Source organism: Pristiophorus japonicus, chromosome 2, assembly GCF_044704955.1.
Source record: "Pristiophorus japonicus isolate sPriJap1 chromosome 2, sPriJap1.hap1, whole genome shotgun sequence".
In the NCBI taxonomy this organism is placed as follows: domain Eukaryota; kingdom Metazoa; phylum Chordata; class Chondrichthyes; family Pristiophoridae; genus Pristiophorus; species Pristiophorus japonicus.
In genome coordinates, this window is record NC_091978.1 from 57330523 (window position 1) to 57355258 (window position 24736).

At 44.1% G+C, this 24736-nt stretch overlaps 1 protein-coding gene across 1 annotated transcript in view; it reads right to left on the bottom strand.

The window, feature by feature from the left end:
* Positions 1–24736, bottom strand: part of myo5b (myosin VB) — a 310547-nt gene that overhangs the window by 205746 nt on the left and 80065 nt on the right. Inside the window, exon 2 of the mRNA XM_070867495.1 lies at positions 4419–4529. Coding sequence (XP_070723596.1) covers positions 4419–4529 — 111 coding nt within the window. The remainder of the gene's footprint in view (positions 1–4418; positions 4530–24736) is intronic.

The following is a 24736-nucleotide window of genomic DNA, read 5'->3' on the forward strand; positions in this document are numbered from 1 at the left end:
GTTGTTATTCTGTTAGCATTTGTATGCATCTTTGGTGCACCCCGATTTATTGATAATATGCATGGAATGTAGTGATCAAAGGCAAAATTTGTATAAGAAATAAGTGAATACTGTTTTAGTGGCATACACTGGAATCAGATCATGTGTCACAAAAGCAGCTAGCATACACTGGTTTTGTGAAGTGTGTGTCTCAGTAGCTTGCTCATACTGGAATGGTGTAGTATGCAGTCTTAAGACCTGATCCTGCATTTCTACAATTGAGTGTGTATGTAATCTGACGTTTAAAGCAACAAAATGAAAATGTACAAGAAAGCAGTCCAACACTGGGCTGATCGCATGGCAACCCTGTTCCCTGGTGGTCCAGGTAGGTGCCTTTTTCTTTTGCAGAGTCAACGACATGGGCCCTTCCCTTTAATTGAGAGAAGTGTCCCTCGGACACGCAGCACTGCACGGCCCAGTGTGCAGCACTGCCGAGGCGACCACCCTGTTAGCACCCCTGAAATGAAGCGCACGGGCGGTAGCTCGAATCTCTCGAGGGGGGCTGGACTTCCGCGCCTGGCGCTAAGTTTCGCATCTCTCGGATGTTACTGCCCCCGAATGGGACAATAATGAATTTCACCCCCTTTTATTTGGTGCATTTTGAAACAGTTGGAGTACATTTTTTTCATAAACACACACATTTTTGATATGTATCCTACTTTATATTAGCAAAATAAATATACTTGTCTTTTGACTTCTAGCTCTACCCCTCCACCACCACCAATCTCAACTTTACAGACACCACTATGCTAAATGACAGTTTCTCGAACATCAATTTGTGGATGAAGTAGAACCTTGCCCAATTTAAAATTAGCAATATGGAAGCCAACCGGTTCAGCTCCCGTCACAAAGTCCAAACCCTAGACCCTTTTCCATCACCCTCCCTGGCTACTCACTTAGACCAAGCCCAAAAGGTGCACAACTTCAATGTCTATTTGATTGAGCTGGGCTTCAAAAGCCAAATCCTATACATCACCAAGACCACATATTTCTACGTCTGCCACAGTACCCACATCCACCCTTGCCTCACCGCCAAACACTACTGAAAATTTAATCCGCAACTTCATCACCATCAAGCGCAATTGCTCCAATGCTATTCATGCTGCCAAGTGCCACTCAATAAGCTCCAACAGCCGGGATTGCGTCTGAGGGGCAAGGGGGCGGCAGTGGAGAAGCAGTAGCGTTTCAAGGCAGTACTATTGATCGGGGAGCCAATCATCAGCATAGATAGCTGAGGGAAGGATGGAGGGATCATAAGACAAGCTTTTATCTTTCTCTCTCTGAAAGCAGGTTTGAGTCTGAAATAGTCAGAGAGGAGAGGGGTCTCACTTTCTAAGGGTGAAAGTTTGCATAATAGAGAATTGTTTGAATCTTATTAGAAAACTATGTTCTATTCATTCTTTTATTTCATGTACAAATAATTTAGTTTATTAGTTATTTAGAATTGGCCTTATTTCACTAAAAAATGCACATGGCAACACATCCAAGCTCACATTATCTAGTACACAAAAGAGTCATCTTCTGATTACAGCCCACTGGGTCCCACTAACTAGGTACCGAGCTGTAAGCTTACTCTGCAGGTCATAGGGGATGCAAGGTCATCTTATGGGAATGACCGATGTTGCTGAACCCGAACAAATATGTAGTGCAGACCCAAGTCTGGAACAAGTACGTATGTTTGTGAGAAAGATATGTTGCTGAGGACCAAGCATAACTCATCCGTTCAAAGTCAACGAGAGGAAAACGTAGCCCATTAATTTGTTTAATCTTTATTTGTACCGTAGCTTCCAAACAAACAAAGTGTACTCCATACACTCCACTACATCTCGGCTTTTGACCCTCAGCATTTGGCAGTCAAATGTTCGATTTGTACATAACGAAAAAGTGATGGATGGAGTGGAATGTTCTCTCAATTGACTCGAGGATCAGCATCAAGCATTCCTAGGCCAGCCTTAGCACAACCACCTGCAGTATCTTTACTCTGCCTCAACAAGGTGCCTCAACTCCAACCTTTGAAGAGAACAACTTCTGAACCAGTGTAAAATTCTCCTTTCCAACACTATCAATCTTATTTTTCTCTGATCAGAATTGGCAACTTGAGTAGGTGTGTGCTGTGGACCCATACACATAATGAACTGGATGGAGGCCAATAGAGCTCCATTTCATACAGGACTTGACACTCAGCAGAGAACAGTGTGTCTGGGTTGTACTTAAACGTGGGGCCTAGAGTTGAAAGGACAGTATGAACCAGCCTGACTTTATTTTCCCTTTAAAAACACAAAAAAAGGCCCACTTCACAAATTTTAAATGGTAAAACAAGCAACAGTCAAATATAAAACCTACTTTCTGCTCTGTATTTTTAAGATTACAGCTTACAAGGCATTCTTCCCAAGAGTTCAGCTGCCGAGTCAATAAAGCTGCAAACTCATTTTTAATCCGCACTTGTAAAACAACATTTACAGCCCTGCTGGAATCACAGACCCCGACATATTTAAATATTAATAATACGCAAGGGACAAACATATAAAGGCAGACTCAGAATCTGCAATAGCCTTGAACACTGAGCTCCTAAATCTCAGTTACAACATTATGACACTGGACTAGGAACTTTTCCAAAGATACCAAAAAGAAAAACTGTAAGTAATGGAAATCTAAAATACAAGAAGAAAATGGTGGCAGTTAGTTAATATGTACAACGGAAGAGTAAATTAATGTTGTGAATGGGACCCTTCATCAGACTCCCTTCTCTCTCCCCCTTTGTTCAGCTTCTACCCACCTATTTCTGACACTTCTCTGTTTTGACGATTTCATTTTTCTGGCTCTCATTATCTCATTTTCTACAGACATCCAGTTACTATACACCTCCATCCCTTTAGCAAGATGGTCTCCAGGCCCTGCATTTCTCCATCCCTTTAGCAAGATGGTCTCCAGTCCCTGCACTACTTCATTAAGTACACGGTTTCTATCTACCATTCCGGCTTGGCTGAACTTATGTTCACCCTCAAGTTTCTCAATGACACTCCTCCTGAATTCTGATTGAAGGGCTACATCCGAAAAGTTAAACCTATCTTTCTCCTGTTGCTGATCAGTCTGCTATACATTGCCAGTATTTTCTACTTTTATTACAAGTTTTCCCTCAACTTTATCCTAATTTGTCACAAATTATCCACCTGGTTAACTCCATCTGGCCTTCAGACCTCTGCTGCTGGAGAAAAGAAAAAAATAACTTGCATATATGTAGTGCCATTCATGTTCTCAGGACGTCCTAAAGTTCTTCACAAACAAATTATTTTTGAAGTGTTGTCACTGTTGTTATGAAGGCAAATGTGGCAACTAATTTGCACACAAGATGCAACAAACAGGAATGAGATAGATTACCAGATAATCTCTTTTTGGTGGTGTTGAAGGAGAGAGAAAAGTTGGCCAGAACACTGGGAGAACTACCTTCTCCTCTTCAAAATGTGACTTGGGATCTGTTACACCCGCCCTGCAGGGCAGGAAGATGGGGGCTTCTATTTAATGTCATCTGAAACAGGTTTAACATTATCTGAAACAGGAAACCTCTCGCAATACAACACTCCCTGAAATGGGGCGTGAACCCACAAACCTTCGAATCAGAGATAATGCTACCAACTGAGTCAATAGAGTTAGACTCTAGGGGAATCAAGCGATATGGAGATCGGGCGGGAAAATGGAGTTGAGGTCGAAGATCAGCCATGGCCTTATTGGATGTGGAGCATACTCGAGGGGCCGTAGGGCCTACTCCTGCTCCTATTTCTTATGTTCTTAAATAGCTGAAAGCAGGAGCAGCTCCAAGTCTGCCCATAGGTAATCACAAATGCCACATTGCAGACATATGCACTTTTCAAGAGGCAGTGTGCGTCATTACAAATGCGATTCTTCCTTTTCTGCACCCTGCCCACCCCTCCAAGAAGACTTCACCACCTTGTACCAGCCAAAATTTGTAACTGTGCAGAGTTAAAATCAAAACTATACTCATTCGAAGCCATGTTCAAATACTCAGTGATACATTTTATAAAATTTAAATGTGTGATGAATTAATGCACAATTGAGTCAAAGACCATCATCGCTGTTCTACCTTCCTCAGCACACAAACATGGCAATTGACCTGTAAAAACACTTGTGCTTTGGACAATGAGTCATGTCACTTGCAGATGACATCATTATGGTGCAGAAATCGGTCAGCTTTCCATCCTCTCAAAAGGAAAAGGCCCCTCAAAACACTTAAATAAAACTAAAGCTAACCCAGATTAGTGCCACCCCAAGTGCAGTCTGCTCAAACCCCAACATATGACACTGGCAGCAAATATATACCTTCTCCCTCCATCGCCCCATTCCAAAGCCAAAGAAATACTGACCATTTCATCTTCCAATTTAAGGTGAAGGACGTCATCGCCATCTTTGTAATCCTTGATGATTTCTGCTGATTTCCAAACATCCTCCGAATCAGGGATCCAAACCTTTGTGTACTGCAAATAAAATTCAGGCAGATTAGTGTACAGAAAGCATCAAATTACAGGGAGTACAGCCTCTACACACCACTGTAACCAAGATTACCTTTTCTGTTACATCAAGCAACGTCTTTGTGTTATATTTTAAACAAGCATGAAGCACAATAACTGCACGCACTGCTGATGAAGATCTACCTTCTGAGCACAAACATGCATACACAGAAAACAACTCTCTGAATACATGATGCGCTTCGTTAAATTACCAATAGGTTTTTAAAAGAATATATTCTGAGAAGCATCTTCCTCCATTTCATTTGAGGAAATGTTAGCGAGGAAATACTGACCCAAAACAGACAAGTGCAGAACTCCACAATCCCACCAAACAGATCCCTTTCCATTTATCCATCTGCTTTTCATTTTCAATCCAGCTGCCGATTTGTCATTAATTTTCTTTAGGTGTCTAAAGATCAAAGATGTCCAAGCCACTGGCTATCCCTCATCCACTTATTCATTTCATGCAAAACAAATAGTGAGACGTTATCTATTGCTTCCAAAAGCATTCTCTATTTTAATGAATACTGACCCCAAGCACTTTCCCCAACTGCTGATGTGAAGATAACTGGCTCATAATTGCTTAGTTCTCCAACCATTCCTTTAAAAAATATAGAATATGGATTTGATTCAGGTCATTTTCCAGTCAAGTATAGCTCTTACATTTTTGGAGCTCCTAAAAATGATTACTCATTTCTGAAAAGATTCTAGAATCTAATTCAGATGGTTTGTGGATATTTAAAGCTTTGAGCTTTTTCATAAAAACATGCTTTACTGACTTTGGCATGTAATGGATTTAAGAGCAGAAGAAATATTGCAGGTGTAGGCCATACGGCCCCTCGAACCTGCTCCGCCATTCAATAAGATAATGGCTGATCATTGACCTCAACTCTACTTTCTCGCCCAATTTCTATATCCCTTAATTCCCCTAGACTACAAAAATCTATCTCTGTTAACCTTGAATATGCTCAGAGATTCAGCATCCACAGCCCTCTGGGGCAGCGAATTCCAAAGTTTCACAACCCTCAGTGAAGAAATTTCTTGTCATCTCTGTCTTAATTGGCTTACCCCTTATACTGAGACTGTGTCCTCTAGTTCTAGACATTCCAGCCATGGGAGCAACCTCTCAGCATCTACCCTGTCAATCCCCCTCAGAATCTTGCATGTTTCAATGAGATCACCTCTCATTCTTCTAAACTCCAGAGTATAGGCCCATTCTACACAATCTCTCATCACAAGACTGCTAGTTTCTGAGCTAGTGTACCAATCCTTTCCCTCAACAACTATCTGTCCCACCTATGACAGGGACTGTAGTTCTCGTATTGGACTGTTCAGCCAACTAAGGACTCATTTTAAGAGTGGAAGCAAGTTTTCTTCGATTCCGAGGGATTGCCTATGGTGATGGAGAATATGATTTTGGGTTAAAAAAACAAATTCTGGAGTGAGAAAAGACCATTTGACTTCATCAGAGTCCATGTGTGATTACTCTATTGTGGGCATTTCCTATTACCACCTCCTGTCGATCCCGAAGGTACATTTAATTTCTTCTCCGATGTAGCATGAAAATAAATCAAGCTGTGCAGTTAACATCTCTAACCCTCAATCATCCCACTCAACAGATATTGATCCAGGTCCCTTTTAAAGATGTCGATTAACTCAATCAATTACGTTTTCTGGGAGTCTGGTCCACTCTACACTGGGGGGAAAAAATGATTTTCTCTAATCTTGCTAATTTGCCTAAGCTGTTCTGATAATGTCACAAGCCTCGGAAGTGATAAACAAGGGCCTTGAAATTCGAGAGACTGGGGAGGGCGGTTTTCCGGTGTAATGGGGAAGGGCGTGGGATTTAGGGCAGAACCAGGATTCTGCCGCTTCTTGGGCCTGTCAAAAGTCCACTTTTCGGGGTGAGCCCATAGTACGCCTGCTCACAGATGGGCAGATGTATTATAAAGTCATAGGATACATTTCCTTCATTTATACATTAGCAGCACTGGATGCCAGGTCACACCCGAGAGTCCCTGAAACCCAACCTTGCTGGGGCCAAGGTGGGGGGTGGGAAAATCTCCGAATTCAAGGGCAGAGCAATAGTATTACCAAAATTAACAGATGTAAGAACGACTTAGAATTCGATCTTCACAGTGGAAGATACAAAAACCATGCCAAAAATTGCTGGTCACGGGAATGTGGGAAGGGAGGACCTTGAGACAATCACTATCACTAGGGGGGTAGTGCTGGACAGGCTAATGTGACTCAAGGTCGACAAGTTCCCTGGTCCTGATGAAATGCATCCTAGGGTATTAAAAGATATGACGGAAGTTATAGCAGATGCATTCGTTATAATCTACCAAAATTCTCTGGACTCTGGGGAGGTACCATCGAATTGGAAAGCAGCTAATGTAACGCCTCTGTTTAAAAAAAGGGGGCAGACAAAAAGGCAGGTAACTATAGGCCGGTTAGTTTAACATCTGTAGTGGGGAAAATGCTTGAAGCTATCATTAACGAAGAAATAGCGGGACATCTAGACAGGAACAGTGCAATCAAGCAGACGCAGCATGGATTCATGAAGGGGAAATCATGTTTAACTAATTTACTGGAATTCTTTGAGGATATAACGAGCATGGTGGATAGAGGTGTACCGATGGATGTGGTGTATTTAGATTTCCAAAAGGCATTCAATAAGGTGCTACACAAAAGGTTACTGCAGAAGATAAAGGTACGCGGAGTCAGAAGAAATGTATTAGCGTGGATCGAGAATTGGCTGGTGAACAGAAAGCAGAGAGTCGGGATAAATGGGTCCTTTTCGGGTTGGAAATCGGTGGTGTGGTGTGCCACAGGGATCAGTGCTGGGACCACAACTGTTTACAATATACATAGATGACCTGGAAGAGGGGACAGAGTGTAGTGTAACAAAATTTGCAGATGACAAAGATTAGTGGGAAAGCGGGTTGTGTAGAGGACACAGAGAGGCTGCAGAGATTTAGATAGGTTAAGCGAATGGGCTAAGGTTTGGCAGATGGAATACAATGTCGGAAAATGTGAGGTCATCCACCTTGGGAAAAAAAAAAACAGTAAAAGGGAATATTATTTGAATGGGGAGAAATTACAACATGCTGTGGTGCAGAGGGACCTGGGGATCCTTGTGCATGAAACTCTTTTGAGTTCCTTGTGCATGAATCCCAAAAAGTTAGTTTGCAGGTGCAGCAGGTAATCAGGAAGGCGAATGGAATGTTGGCCTTCATTGCGAGAGGGATGGAGTACAAAAGCAGGGAGGTCCTGCTGCAACTGTACAGGGTATTGGTGAGGCCACACCTGGACTACTGCGTGCAGTTTTGGTCACCTTACTTAAGGAAGGATATACTAGCCTTGGAGGGGGGTACAGAGACGATTCACTAGGCTGATTTCGGAGATGAGGGGGCTTATGATGATAGATTGAATAGACTGGGTCTTTACTCGTTGGAGTTCAGAAGGATGAGGGGTGATCTTATAGAAACATTTAAAATCATGAAAGGGATAGACAAGATGGAGGCAGAGAGGTTGTTTCCACTGGTCGGGGAGACTAGAACTAGGGGGCACAGCCTCAAAATACGGGGGAGACAATTTAAAACAGAGTTGAGAAGGAATTTCTTCTCCCAGAGGGTTGTGAATCTGTGGAATTCTCTGCCCAAGGAAGTAGTTGAGGCTAGCTCATTGAATGTATTCAAATCACAGATAGATAGATTTTTAACCAATAAGGGAATTAAGGGTTATGGGGAGCGGGCGGGTAAGTGGAGCCGAGTCCACGGCCAGATCAGCCATGATCTTTTTGAATGGCGGAGCAGGCTCGAGGGGCTACTCCTGTTCTCAATTCTTATGTTCTTATGTACCGACCCTCACTGAGCTCTGTGGGTCCACTAATAATGCGGCAAGGTACTGCAGAGAAGTTCCTCGCCCTCTCTCGGATGGGCACCTCTTGTGTCAGAATTGCCGTGGTCACCTGCCGAACATATTTTAAATTGGCCTGGCCCAGGATTTCAAATGGTGTGAAAGACATAGTCAGTGGGGACTGGGTGAAGTTCGGCTCCGCCCAGAACCAGGTCCCCCAAATAATGTTCCCTCTAATTGTTTTCCCTTCACGGGTCCTTTAAATTTGATGTGCGGCCACAATCTCTTCCAGCGCTGGTGAGCGGCCTGCGCAGGACCTCGTAATTGGCGAATGTCTATGCACCATTGGGGTGGGGGGGGGGAACATTGCCCCCAAGTCCTCGTTGGAAATTTCAGCAGCGAATGGAAAACGGGCATTTGGCCAGCAAGCCCTTTCTTTACACAGAATGAATCATAGAATGGTTACAGCACAGGAGGCGGCCAATTGGCCAGACGAGCCTGTGCCGGCTCTCTGCAAGAGCACTTCAGTTAGTCCCACTCCCCCACCTTTTCCCGATAGCCCTGCAAATTCTTTTCCTCCAGGTACTTATCTAATACCCTTTTGAAAGCCACACTTGGCCTCATCATGGACACTAACTAATTTATTTAATCTCAGTTGTTGTCACTAGGTTTATTTAGAATATTAGTGCCTATATTATGTAGGGAAGAATAATGAATCACACATTTTATGTCATCTGCTAAACTGGAGTACAGATCCATGGGCACCAGAAACCTTCCAGTACCTTGCTCAAGTGGCGATGTGTGAGCCCAGGCACTGATGCTGGCAGGCCAGTTAGCCAAAGAGGGCCTGATCCTGCCCTCACCCTCACCAATACATATATTGAGTCGTTGAGTATATTGAAGGCTGAGACAGATAGATTTTTGGACTCGAGGGGAATCAAGGGATATAGGGATCGAGCAGGAAAGTAGAGTTGAGGTCAAAGATCAGCTTTGATCTTATTGACAGAACAGGCTCAAGGGGCCCTGTGGCCTACTCCTGCTCCGAATTCTTGTGTCATGTTCTCATACATGTACACTTCCTGGCACAAGTGGCTGGGTAACAATTAGGAGCTGGCACGCTGTGTGATTTCCTTACTCCCGAGCCAGAAGGTGCGGAGGCCTATTGCATTAACCCCAGCTGATATCAGCTAGCTCAGCTGAATTAAAGGTGTGATCAGTTTCAAATACAATACCCCAGCAAAATGATTGACAATTCCACAGTTCAAACCATAAACACAAGTTTTTCTCAATGTTTGTGAAGGTCATAATTCATCTCTTCCTTGGCCTGAAGAGTGAGGGACAGAGTAGCGCTCAGGTTGTAACCAAACACCATTTTTGATTTGGTAACCATTTAGGTTACTGTGACATTAGATCCAAGTAACAGATGTGTTCCATCGTTGAACCTTGTGGTTGCCCAACATGTTTCATGAAGACAGAGACTGTTTAAAATGTCCCCTTTTGGGAGACAAAAGCCATGACTGCTGTGACCGTCACAAAGTGTCTAAAGGAAACACTAGGCAGTAGAAGGATACCATGGCAAAAAAAAATTCCAATCCTGGGACTATTCATTATAAACAATTTGCCAGCACTTGAACATTTATTTCTTGGAAATATAAATCTTCTGCTCGTGGTTGAGTCACCACAATGGAGCAAATTCTCTCTCTTCTGCCACACCCTATTACACAGATTCTTTGACTTACTGATACAACTACAAAGGCAATGCCTACAACTCTCGGGTAATGGACTGGAAAACAAATAAGTCACATACTTTGAATTCTGTACAAACCGTGCAGCATATCTTTATTTACAGTAAAAGAACCAGAGGGGAGATTATGAATGGGAGTAGGCCCATTCAGCCCGTTGAACATGTATATCACCATTCAATTAGATCATGGCTGATCAGTATCTTAATACCATCAACCAACCAATTTATTTAATCTCAGTTGTCACTAGGGTTATTTAACACGTTAGTGCCAATGTTATATAGGGGGAAAACTAATTACACTTTATGTAATCTGCTAAACTGGAGTACAGTTCCATGACCTCACCCAGACACACTAAGATGTTATGACAACTTATGCAGTAGACACACTGGTTAATTATGTCTCCACCCAAATGTATTTCTTATTGCCGCAGTTTCTGCCACTCCTCTCCTGGAGTTGCTGACTAATGCTGGAGTGCAGTTCCATGGTTCTCCAGTACTCCCAAATTTGCTGGAATTCTTTGAGGATGTAACGAACAGGATGGATAAAGGGGAACCAGTGTATTTGGACTTCCAGAAGGCATTTGACAAGGTGCCACATAAAAGGTTACTGCACAAGATAAAAGTTCACAGGGTTGGGGGTAATATATTAGTATGGATAGAAGATTGGCTAACTAACAGAACAGAGTGTCGGGATAAATGGTTCATTCTTGGGTTGGCAATCAATAACCAGTGAGGTGCCGGAGGGATCAGTGTTGGGACCCCAACTATTTACAATCTATATTAACAACTTGGAAGAAGGGACAGAGTGTAACGTAGCCCAGATTGCTGACGATACAAAGATGGGAGGGAAAGCAATGTGTGAAGAGACACAAAAAATCTGCAAAAGGAAATAGACAGGCTAAATGAGTGGGCAAAAATTTGGCAGATGGAGTATAATGTTGGAAAGTGAGGTCATGCACTTCAGCAGAAAAAAAAATCAAAGAGCACGTTAGTATTTAAACGGAGAAAAATTGCAAAGTGCTGCAGTACAGCAGGACCTGGGGGTACTTGTGCATGAAACACAAAAGGATAGTATGCAGGTACAGCAAATGATCAGGAAGGCCAATGGAATCTTGGCCTTTATTGCAAAGGGGATGGAGTATAAAAGCAGGGAAGTCTTGCTACAGTTATACAGGGTATTGGTGAAGCCACACCTGGAATACTGCGTGCAGTTTTGGTTTCCATACTTCCAAAAGGATAAACTTGTTTTGGAAGCAGTTCAGAGAAGGTTCACTAGGTTGATTCCGGAGATGAGGGGGTTGACTTATGAGGAAAGGTTGAGTAGGTTGGGCCTCTACTCATTGGAATTCAGAAGAATGAGAGGTGAACTTATCGAAACGTATAAGATTATGAGGGGGCTTGACAAGGTGGATGCAGAGAGGATGTTTCCACTGGTGGGGGAGACTAGAATTAGAGGGTATAATCTTAGAATAAGGGGCCTCCCATTTAAAACTGAGGAGGAGAAATTTCCTCTGATGGTTGTAAATCTGTGGAATTCGCTGCCTCAGAGAGCTGTGGAAGTTGGGACATTGAATAAATTTAAGACAGAAATAGAGTTTCTTAAACGATAAGGGGTTATGGGGGCGGGCAGGGAAGTGGACCCGAGACTATGATCGAGTCAGCCATGATCGTATTAAATGGCAGAGCAGGCTCGAGGGGCCGTATGGCCTACTCCTGCTCCTGTTATGTTTTTATGTTCCCACAGTGGGTATTCTTCACATTTGAGCTCAAGTAGAGTGTGTTGACAGGCAATTTTTTACCATAGAGGGTCACCACAAGTGAGACGGTTGGTTACTCATCTCAGCTGATGTCCACAGTTACTAGATAGTGATCAGGAACCATAAAAGTTTAGAGCACAGAAAGGGGCCATTCTGCTCATCATGTCTATGCTGGCTGTTGGCTAGAACATTAGAGTATATTTTCTCCTCCTCCAGCCCAGGATGCCAAAGTCAATAACTGCCCCAGCTGTGATCAGCTAACTCAGCATAGACAGAGAATCAATCTGAGATGGTCTGCTATGTGGGGCATAGTACTACACTGGGGAGTGCCTTTCCCAACTAGGTATTCTGAGAGCGCTATTTCAATCCAAGTTCACGTGTCTTATTCCACAGCTCTCACTAAAATTGCTCAATATAGTGATTAAAAAAACAAGCCACCACGTAGAAAGCGAAAGTCTTATATTTAGAAACAGAAGGTGTGTCACAAGTATGAGTAATCTGAAGCAGCCTCGCACAGCTTTATTGCCTCCTGCATGGGAACAATGAGTCAGCTAGCTGCTTGTCCCAATGCCTAATTCATAACGTCACTATACTGTCGGCAACTCCTATCACCTGATCATGAGCCTGCAGAACTCAGCCAGTCGTGGCTCAGATCTGTACTTCACAACTCGGGGGTCACAGGTCAACTCACCAACACCCTAAATTACCTGCGTCACTTTGGAGGAGTAGGGATGGTAAGTTATAGAAACATAGAATGCAGCTATTAGTGGATTCACTTTTCATGTCAACATCCACAGTTCGGCAGGGGTGGGGAAGGAATAACCTTATTGAGCTTCTGCCAAGTGAAGCAGAAATCTAGGTCTACGCATCTGCCAACGAGTTAAGACAGCCGGATTTAGTAGTGTATACGTTGGGAGCCAGCTCACAGATGCTGGTCTCCTGGAGTTAGAATTAGAATAGGGCCATTATAAAAGTAACTATTGATATCATTGGTAACTTACGAAAAAATAAAGTTCTCCCCGACTTCCCTTCTATCTTCCCAATGCTTAGCTTGTACTAACTCACACTTGAACGCTTTCACAATGAACAATGTGTCTTGATCTACTTGGTCAATCCTTTTCAAAATGTCAAAAATTAGAAATAGGACATTGCAAAGTTTCCTCTTTTTGAAAGAAAACAAATCGAACTGCCCGAAACTTCTCAGCTTAAAATTCCCAAAATTTAGAATTATCGTTTATTGCTCGCCTCAGCAATTTCTTTAAGGGTGGGGAGGTATTCAGAGAGAAAAATCACTCAAGCAGTTCAATAAACAATTACTGTGTGATTAGCAAATGCCTATGTGTAGGCCCTCTACCCACTTAGAAAATGGGGATACCGATGCAAGAAAATGCAAGTTATGACAAAGGGTTTTGGCACTACAAACTGCTGCAACAGTGTGGTAAGATGTGAGCTTATATTCATAATTTCCCACATAGTGCGTGTCATATCATATTAGGCACTTCCTCAAATAATGGAAAACTGAAGAGGAGAAACATCCTACAATATTCTCACATGTACCAGTTCCAGCTACAGACTCACATCCATGAAGGCCTGGGAGTAGTTAGTGTTTTTTTCCTCAATCAGCAATGGCATTTGATGTGGATGAGAATGGAGAGGCTGGCGGAAGAAAGAGAAGGGTGGCTACTGATGTGGCGATGGGGTTTAGCAGGTCTAAACAGCCATCCAAATCTGTGGCTAGTTTACCCTTCTTCAGATACAAGCCTGGGGATGAGGAAGGTCTATTCAAGCCTAATTCTCTACTTTCCCAAAATCCCTATGTAAACACTTTTACTCAGAGTACTCCGAAGCATCAGATCTGGTTGACTTTTCCTTCTCTCTCACCTAGGGACTTTTGAGGCATTTTGTAAAGTTCCGACTGGCACCCCAGTTCAAATCAATCTCTTGTAGCTCAGCACCACATCCCAACACTGCGTGTATTCACTAAAGAGGGAGAAAGGGCCGAAGAGGCTATTTTTGTGTTTCTGGGGACCAATGCTTTGTTGGTAGGACGTTTGTGAGCCTGAATGATTTTATAATGCAGATCCAACATGTCTCACAAAACAGCTTGTACTTACCAGAATCCACACAGACTGTCAAGAACAGCTGATGTGTACTGAGCTATTTAACGGACCACTGCTCAGTACATGTCTGAGCAAACAAGAACTACCCCAAGAGGATATTCACAAATGCTCCATTTATTTCCCGAAATAAGAGTGCACTTTATTTTTATTTTTGTAGTGGGAGAGAAGGGTGAGTGAGAGCTAGGGGTGGGGAGACTGAACCTAACCTGAAAAACGTTTAGCAAGTAAATACAATTGGTCAAGATTGTCCTTTGTATTTTAGATCATATATTTAAAACAAATCTAAATTACTGTACCTCAGCGAAAAACAGTCGAGTATTTTTGTAGATTCCACCTACTTTCAATGATCTGAACTCTTCACTCTCCAAATGCTCCACCAGCCACCCTGTGCACCTATTTGCAGTCTCTAATGTATTAGTGCCTTAATCAACATGCAAGTGCAGTTCAGTGCTCTCAGCTATTTAAAAGCATTTTGTAACCGATGCCAATATCTTGAGCAGCGCTGCTGACTCGGCCAATTCAGGCAACTCCAATGCAGTCAGCCAACCAATGACTGGCTGACAATAAATTCAGAACCAGGCGCATGGCCAAATCAGCAATTCAATCAATCCCAATTCTTCAAAAGAATAAAAGGGACAAACTTAAATGGAAATCGATGGATTGACTTGCGGTTGAACAAGCTATTGCACTCACCCGATTCAGTCTCTTCAAGAATGGTTGGCAACACTGTCACAACAGGAGGGCAGTGAAAGGACATTGTAGTACTTTATTATGAGAACTCATTGCTGCAAACCTGGTGTTGAGTAACGATGATATGGAAAAAAAATTAACACCGTGGAATGGCGTCCTTCATGTAGCCATAGTAAGAGTAGAACAGTAACAAAACTTGCAGTTATTTAGCACATTGATCTGTCTGAGCCGTTCAGAGGTGTAATTTAAAACAATGGACACCTAGGGGGAATTTTAACCTTAAAAAAGGCTGGGTTGGGGGGGTAGGGGTGTTAAAAATCTGAATCCCAAGCAGAACCCACCTCTAACCTGCCCATTTCTGGTTTTAATGGAGGGAGGCTTTTCTGGCCACTTCTCCTGCCCCCGCCCCCCTTGCTGCTATGGCCGCTTCTCCAGCCCCCGATCCTCAGGACCACCACCATTTGCTGTTCAAAGAGGTGAGTTTAAAGGAGGGTCTTAAACGAGAAGAGGGATGTGGAGGGGCAGAGGGGTGTAGGGAGAGATTTCCACAGCATGAGACCAAGGCAGCTGAAGGAATGGTTGTCCAGGAACTGGAGCACATACATCTAGCTTGACATGCCAGTGCTGTGCTGAGGGAGCGCTGCACTGTCGGAGGGGCCATCTTTCAGATGAGACGTTAAACCGAGGACCCGTCTGCTCTCTCAGGTGGACGTAAAAGATCCCATGGCACTATTTTGAAGAGGAGCAGGGGAGTTATCCCCGGAATCCTAGCCAATATTTATCCCTCAATTAACATAACAAAAACAGATTATCTGGTCAGTATCACATTGCTGTTTGCGGGAGCTGGCTGTGTGCAAGTTAGCTGCGTGTTTCCCACATTACAACAGTGACTACACTCCAAAAATAATTCATTAGCTGTAAAGCACTTTCAGACATCCGGTGGTCATGAAAGGCGCTATATAAATGTAAGTCTTTCTTCTTCAATAGTAGGCAAAAGATGGTGGATGCGCAACAAGCTAGAGTCAGAGGAACAGATTGTGGGGAGGGGCGAATTCTAGGACTGGTGCAGGCTAGAGAGAAAGGGAGAGGATCAAGAGCCAATGTCGAACACAGAGGACAAGAGTGCTGGGTGAGTGAGACTTGGTATGAGATAGGAGACATGCAACAAAGTCTCGATGAGCTGGTTTACAGTGGGTGGTGAATGTCAGGTTGGCCAGGGAAGCGTTGGAATAGTTGAATCTGGAGGTCGCCTTGGTGCAGATACCGGGAATCCCAAGCCCCAGAATTCCCAGCCCCCTGCAGTAAAACCTGCATAGCAGGTTAAAGTAGAGGCTTCAGGCCTCATTATTGTATTTAAATTGCCAACCCGCCTCCTGGCAGTGGGTTGGCTGCCCGCCCCTCCTTCCCGTTCCGACTGAGTAAAAGGTGAAAGTGGGCAGGTTGGAGTCTGGATTGACGTTTTTACAACTTTCACTGTCACCTTCATCCCCCGCCTCCAACCCACCCGTTTTTTCCTGTAAAAGGAGCGGGCAGGAAAGTGGAGCCGAGTCCATGATCGGATCAGCCATGATTGTATTAAATGGCGGGGCAGTCTTGAGGGGCTGTATGGCCTATTCCTGTTCCTGTTTAAGTTCTTATGTAAAATTCCAGCCTGTGTGTCAGAATAATGCTTTGTGGATATGGTACAACTATAAAAATCATTTATAGCATGGGTATGAATTGATATACACAGACCACCAAATAGGATATTAATCTACAAGTGACCCTGACTAAACATCAATGTAAAATGTCAAGATATCATCACACTGGGTCCAAGCATTGGATATGCACCAAATCCAACATCTTCCCGATCCTATCACAGGTAAAGGTTAGTCTCACATCAACCAGCGTCTTATTAAAAATGGAGGGATTTACGAGCAGAATTGTTTGAAATATCGAGCAAATGAGGAGCAGGGTTGTAGCGTTCATCACATGGGGCTGGTGCAGTGATAGTATGGACTCTGCATGGGCAGCACTTCCAATTCCGACATTCTTTTTTAAATGGGAAAGGGGGATTTTTACAGGTCTGAGGAATGGAGCTCATTTCCACTCTTTGCACCTAGTGCTATTCAGTGCACCTAGGCTCACTATAGCATAGGTAAAATGTACTGATGGTCCCCTATTCCATACCAACAATGAGCCTACCACCAATCTCGAAAGTACACATGCTATTGCACGACAGTGACATTTTGTCCATTTCTCACATTAGCCAATCTTGTAACCTTGCAGAGATTTTACCAGTTTAGTCCCAGATTACAGGATGTTTTGTGCTATAGGCCCACTGCCTCTGAAAAAGTAGATTAAGAATGCTTATTTCACTATACAGCCAACAGAGAGGAGACTTTTACTCCATTAGTCTAGGCACAGAGGTGCAATAATACTAACCCACTGTGCCATCTAATCCTCTCCCAGCCCATCCCTGGCTCAAACCGTCCCTTCACGCACATTGTCTCCCAAACCCCAGCTCTCCCACCAGAGGCCCATCATTGCTCAGACTTCAGCCCCCAGTTTCTCACCCATCCATAGCAGTTCCTAATTAGTTTCTCTGCTCCAATTAAGTAGCAGAAAATATTTAGTTAAAATAATTTCCAAATAGTTTGCTCATCCAATGGGTACCTCATCCCACTGCATAAACAAAAGAATGTAAGCATTATACACTTAGTGGCTCCTGTGGGTGCCAATTGTCTGCCAGGTTTGACGTAACATGATTAGTGATACGCCAAACCCAAGCACACCCTCAACATTACTCAATTACAGGCACCAGCCAACACATTAACTGAAGGACTAACACATTGGGACACAAAGCCTGAAGAGTTGTTCATGGAGCACAGCATCAGCACGTTACCAATAAAGACATTAGCCCAGACTTTGCAGGGTCGATGATAGTGTAAAGCCTTGTAAAAGACCCCACCAGTTCAGAGTTTCTGCATGCACTGCACATATGCGAAAACCCAGAACTTGCAATCTGTCAAAGTTCATCTTGACAGATCCTCCGAATTGCAAGTAAAATCATTTTTGCTGGCGCAGATTTGGTCTATTTGCTCAAACCCTCTGTTACCTCATTAAAAAATTCCAGTCGAGTTAGTTAAACACGATTTGCCTTTAACAAGGCTGGCTTTCCTTAATTAATCCACATTTGTCCCTGATTATTGTTTCTAAAAGCTTCCCCACCACAGGTTAAACTGACTGACCTGTAGTTGCTGGGTTTATCCTTACATCCTTTTTGAACAAGGGTGTAACATGTGCAATTCTCCAGTCCTCTGGCGCTACCCCCATATCTAAGGAGGATTGGAAGATTATGACAAGTACCTCCACGATTTCCTCCTTAACTTCCCACAGCATCCTAGGCTGCATCCCATCCGGTCCTGGTAACTCATCAACTTTTAAGCACAGCCAGCCTTTCCAGTACCTCCTCCTCATCAATTTTTATCTCATCCAGTATCTCCATTACTTCCTTTTTCACTATGACTTTGGGAGCATCTTCTTACTTGTTGAAAACAGATGCAAAGTACTCATTTAGTACCTCAGCCATGCCCTCTGCCTCCATACGTAGCTCTCCTTTTTGGTTCTTAATCGGCCCCACCCTTCTCTTACTACCTGTTTATTATTTATATGCCTATAGAAGATTTTTGAATTCCCTTTTGTGTTAGCTGCCATCTATTCTCATATTCCCTCTTTGCCCCTCTTAGTTTCTTCTTCACTTTCCCTCTGAATGTTCTATATTCAGCCTGATTCTCATTTGTATTCTCAACCTGACATCTGTCATACAAGGCCATTTGCTGTGATGCCAGTACAACGTTAACCCAGTTCCCCATTGTGCTGGGAATGTAACGGTACCAGATGGCTATCTTGTGCCCATGCACCACTGTCTCATCAATTTTATAACCGTTAACAGAGGACTCATCTTTTTAAAGGATTATGTTATTATCCAGTTTAACGACCAACTGCGAGGCATTAGATCATTGGGTAGTTTTGCAGACAGGGAAGTGGCTGCAAGTGGCACCATGGTTAACTTTATTGAAATAAGCCAACCCAAACTCAAATGTAATGTAAATCCTCCCATGCAGCACCCTGTGTAACATTGGGCTCAATTTTCCCCAAAGCTGTTTTTTTGGCATACTTATGCCTATTTTTGGGGGCCCCCCCCCCCCCCACCAAGTACAGCAAAAAAAAATATCATCCAAGTTTCCCCGTTTGAATTCTTCATTTGGGCACCGCTTAGTCTGTCGTTTAGTTTTGGGGGTTGAACCCAAGATCTGCGCCAAAAAGATGGGGTTGCCGCAGTAACCAGGGACACAATGTGGGCTGAGGCTGGAAAGTGAAACATACAGCCAGCTCACAGCAACCTGCACAAGCACATTAAACAGTGCAGCAACTTATCTCCATTAAATTATTAAAGTTCCTCCCCCCACCCCGCCCCAATGCTAGTCCCGGTGGTCCCCGCTCCTATTCCTGGCAAAATGGCCTCCCGGTCCCGGCAGCTATCCCTGGCTGAATGGCCTCCCAGTCCCAGCACCAATCCCTGGCCGAATGGCCTTCCCCCATCCCAGTCCCCACTTCGATCCCTGGCCGAATGGCCACCCGGTCCCGGCACCTATCCCTGGCCAAATGGCCTTCCCCATCCCAGTCCCCACTTCGATCCCTGGCCGAATGGCCACCCGGTCCCGGCACCTATCCCTGGCCAAATGATCTCCTCCCTCCCGGTCCCCGCTCCCAACTATGCCCGAAAGGCTTCCCTCCCTCTCTTTTACTTCTCCTGCTGTTGCTGTCCGGGCACCTGCTGCGCCGATTTACTTACCTGCACCGATTTTCTTAGCTCACCAGAAGGTTTTTCCACAGAGGCCACATACGCCATCCTAAGAAGAATCGGAGTAAATAGGAGCTGGCCAAACTTGCCTAAATGTTCAGAATTGGCGCGAGTGGCAGGTTATGCCCCCATGATTCAAAAAAAAAACAAACCTAAAAAAATTCGTCATTAACTGAGCTGGCACACATTGATTGGGGAAACTTGTATTTTTTAAACTTCGGCCAAAATAAACGGCACAAATCACTGGGGAAATTTGAGCCCAAAGACTGACTGCTAGTCCTTAAAAGGAGTTAGGTATGCAGATGCAAATATTTGTTCTTTCACCTGAACCCAGTCCAGAGATCAAATCAAAGTATCGTGTCAACATGAGAAAATGAGAGGAGTTCATGCAATCAACCAGTATAAACATGAATTGAATCCTTCCTAAACTGTTAAGCAATCTTACCCAGAGACTCCCGAAAACAAAATTGCTCTGGGACAACAAAAATCTGACAGAGAGGAGGGAATGAGAGATTGAGTAATTTAGTGGGGAGTAAACCACTCAGTCTCTCTCTCCTCCTTGAAGACACTCCTTAAAACCTACCTCTTCAACCAAGCTGTTTGGTTACCTGTCTTAATAGTTCTTATGTGGCTCGGTGTTAAATTTTGTTTGATAATGTTCCTGTTAAGCACCTTGGGACATTTTACTTAAAGGTTTTATATAAATGCAAGTTGTTGTTGTTGAGTATGTGTACAGTGAGTGTGTGAAGTTAAAGTGAAGGCCAACTGGCCAGAAACTCTCATTTGTTATATTTATAATAATGTATTAGAAGCAAGGGGAACATTGCCCATTGATCCAATGATAAGCTAGTACAGAACAAACTAAAGGGGATCGAACCTGTGCTCGGCCTGACTAGGAATTCTTTGATCTAACACGAGGTGAATAGTATTTCACGTTGCATCCCTTTACATGCGGAGATCGACAGAACTTACATAAAAAGAAAGAGGTCAAACAGGGAATTCTGCCAAATCTCAAGCCTCACTCCTCTCCATGTGTGCAAAAGAGCTGGGGATTGGCAAAATGTATTTGAGTGTCAGCAAATAATAGCATTGTTTGCTTTGGGTTGATATGGCGACACAGGGTGGGGTCGAAGTGCTTGAATAGCTGGACTAATTGAACTAGTTATTCAACCTCATTGTGTCAGAGTGAATTAGGAAAAAAAATGACAGCAGCAGCTTGTTTACTGTGATTACAACATCGTTGACTTCACAGGATGAGATGACTTATTTAGCAAATAAATGATCAAAATGTCCTTTTCTGCAATGCCCATTTTGCGTGTGATGTCACGCATTCTGGGAAAGATAACTCCAATGCAGATGCTGAGTAATTTTTTTTTAAACAATCAGTTTAACCTGCAATGTGTGCATTGTAATTTCATGCTACCCAAAAATAGATTCTCATCTTTCATAAGGGGCCACGTTTTACCCTTGGTCAACACCAGGGTAGTAATTGGGTCCCTTGACTTCGTGTTGCCAGTCCTCTTGCACCTCATTTAAGTAGCCCCATTGGTCGGCAGGGGGGCCCGGTAGACTGCGGGAAGTTTCCCCGCACACTGTGGGGTTTTGACTCCTCAGCGAGCACGAAGTCAGGGACGGGTTCCTCGCCTGGAAGCCAGCTGGATTGACAGGCTGCTTCCAATCAGGCGTGGAATTCTGGACAAAAGGCCACAACATGTAGGTGCTGATCCGATCGGGGGGGGGGGAGGAACGACATCCCACGTCTGGAAGGGGGGTGTTCCCGAGCCCTGACCTTAGGAAGGGAGCTCCGATCCCAGGGTGGGTCGATCCCCAGCCCTGGGTGGTGTTTGTATAGGGCAACCTGCTGGTGGGCAAGCTTTGGGATTGTTCACCGAGACTGTCCTCGCCTTCTTGCAGCTACTGGGAATCCCAAGGCCCAGAATCCCCAGAAGGCTACAGTTAAACCTGCACAGCAGATTAAAGCAGAAGCTACAAGGCCTGATCATCATATTTAAATTGCCAACCTGTCTCCTGGTGGTCCACTCCCTCTCTCGCCTCCGTTAAACCCAGAAGTGGGCATGTTGGAGTCGGGATTTAGATTTTTAATTCTTTAATTCCCTCGCGCCCAACCCACCCATTTTTCCAGGTTAAAATTCCCCCCATTGCTTGTGTGAGGCTGGAAAATGGGCATCAGTAAACTATTTCACCAGGGGTGCCATCATAACTTAGCTTGACCTTGTCATCACACAGTTGGATGAGTTTGAAGGGATAGAGGAACAGGGTGGATAAATTTCCAACGAGACTAGGCTTCGTTAGTTGTATTGCAGAAGCACATGTTGGAACAACAACAGCACAGGCCTGCTATGGTGGCAATTTTAAGAAGCAAGGATGCCTGAAAATGTCCCTTTTATCGTGGTGCAGAAATCAATCATGATGTAGAAATTTGTACAGCGACAGAACAGTAACCAAATTTGACTAATGTTTCTTGATTAGTATCGGGCCTTATCTTGGAGTATATTTCTTGAACAAAACTCTGCCAAACTGGATCCCAAAAAAGAAAAATCTTTGAGGACACATTTTCAGTTCTATACTGCAAACAGCTCATGTTTCAAAGGGTTTCAATTTGCACACAGCATGGTCCCCAAACAGCAATAAGACAAAAGACCAGATAATGTATCTTTTTTTTTTTAAAGTGATGTTGGTTGAGTGATAAAATACTGGCCAGGACACTAGGGAGAACTCCGCTGCTCTTCTTCGAAAAGTGACCAATGACCAGTGGTGATGAAAAGATGACAAAAGGAGAGGCAGAAAGCTAGTATCTTCCCTCATAAAACAAAGAGCACACCAGGGTCCTTTTCTTGCTTTACAGTCCCTTTTATCCCTTCCCCCTTCATGTCAAAAACATATTCTAATCTGCTACTTTGCAGACATAAGCAGAACCACCATCTGTATATATGGAAAATTTGTCCTTCTTAGATCTCCTCATTGTGATGCTGAACTCAAGGACATTATAGCTCCAGAACATGGGTATAAGCTGAATCTACAATAATTATCTTCCTTTTATCATCAAGTTGTATCCCAATGAGCACTTTAGTGCGACATGCCAGCTGGTATTCCTAATTAACCCACCAATTCTTTTGTTAAGACTGTATTCATAGCATGACAACCACAGGCAGGAGTTCTGTGCTCTTTGCACTATATTAGATATGCATAGAATAAAGTCCCATTCACAATGGCAAAGAGGTCAACCTCCCATCCCACCACCTTCAATTTTTTTCCATTCAAAGGACACATCCTCAAATACAATTAGATCATCTTGAAGTGTCCACTTATCCAAAAGGAACAAGCCAGATTTGGTTAACCTTTCCATATAACTTCAGTTCACCTCTTGCATGAAACAAATTGGACAGTTTCAATCCAGTTCCAGGTGCACGTAGGCCCACAGAACAAAACTACATCAGATTTGGCACTAAATTTGCAAGTTTAGTCCAAGAGGTCATATGTATGGCTGGTGTGGAACATGGAATTATTACTGATGCAAAGTTGATGTGATTGGAAGAAAAATCAAAAAGGGAGAAATTGGCCTCCTTTGCGCCTCCAGAGGACGATAACGGGGCACTAAGAGCTTACCGACCGGGCGCAGCAAAATCACCAACACCCGTGAACTTCCATGGCGGGTTTGCGCTGGTGCTAAAAGTTACCGCCTCAATCTCTTGCACCCGAGATCGTGCCGTCATCCGGTGCGCAGCACCCTGGATGCAGCATCGCTGGGCTTCAGCAGAGGCAGCTGCAGGAGGCATTCCTCACCTCTGGCTGGACGCTTGGGGAGTGCGAATTAAAGGTAGTGGTGGTCGGGTAGGCCAAAATTTAATGATGTCCCCAGTGTGTTGCATTTGATTTCTTTGGAATCCACGATTGCTCAGCCCTGCACATGCAGAGTGCTTGGGGCTGCTATGTGCATATTGCAGGTACCGTCGATGAACATATACAGCCTTAGGTTTCAATAACTGCAGCATTGGCCCTTCCCTTTAAGGGAGAGAAGGAGCCTGTAAAACCGGCAATGCTGCATGGAACATTCCCTTTAGCGCTCTAAGGGAAGTGGTAGCGCTTGATTTAGCAGGGATTGGGGGGGGGGGGGGGGGGGGGGGGCGGGGTAACTTCAGTTTGAACAGAGACAATTGGTGGCAGACAATTAGCAACTTGAAGGGGCCAAGTTTCGGCCTGAGTTGCTCCTGATTTTTTGGAGCAACTGGTTTAGAATGGAGTATCTTAGAAATTTGAATTCTCGGCATTTAGTTTGCTCCAGTTCTAGTCAGTTAGAACAGTTTCACTTTGGAACAGAATTTTTTTTCAAAAGAGGACGTGTCTGGCCACTTACGCCTGTTTTCAAAGTTTAGGCAGTGAAAACTTACTCCAAACTAACTTAGAATGGAGTAAGTGAAGATTTTTGTACATTCGAAAAAACCTTGTCTACACTTTAGAAAATCAGGCGTAGGTTACAAATTAGCCGTAGGGAATGTGGGGGGGGGGGGCTAGGGTTTAAAGGGAAGTTTACAAACATTAAACACTTCAGTTTTACAAATAAAGAGCCATCATCAATAATAAATGATAAATACATCAATAAATCAACCAATAAATCAATCAAAAAAAATTTAAAAAATTGTTTTTAAAAATCAATAAAAAAAACATTTTTTACTTACCGACTGCAGCACTGGGAGTCCATCAACAGCATGCTGGGACGGTCCCCCCAGTGTGTCTCTGTCTCTGTCTGTCAGTGTCTGTGTTTCTGACAGCGAGGGAGGGGGAGAAGGGGGGTGGGACGAGAAGGTGAAGAGAGAGGAGGAGGAGGGGAGTGCGGGGAGAAAGGAGGGGGAGGAGAAGGGAGCGAGGATGGAGGGAGGGAGGGAGGGAGGAAAGGAAGGGAGAGAAGGCAGAGAAGAAGGCTGAACGGCCGGGCCCAAGACTTCAGGCTGGATTTACAGGTAGGTGGCGTTGGGTCTCGGGGGGGGGGGGGGCGCCGTCGCGGAGGTCCGGTGTGGGGGGGGCGGGGGGGGAAGAGTCACGGAGGTCCGGGGGGGGGGGAGAGGAGGAGAGTCGCGGAGGTGGGAGAGTTGCGGGGGGGGGGGGGGGGCGCACGCGGAGGTCGGGTCAGGGGGGGA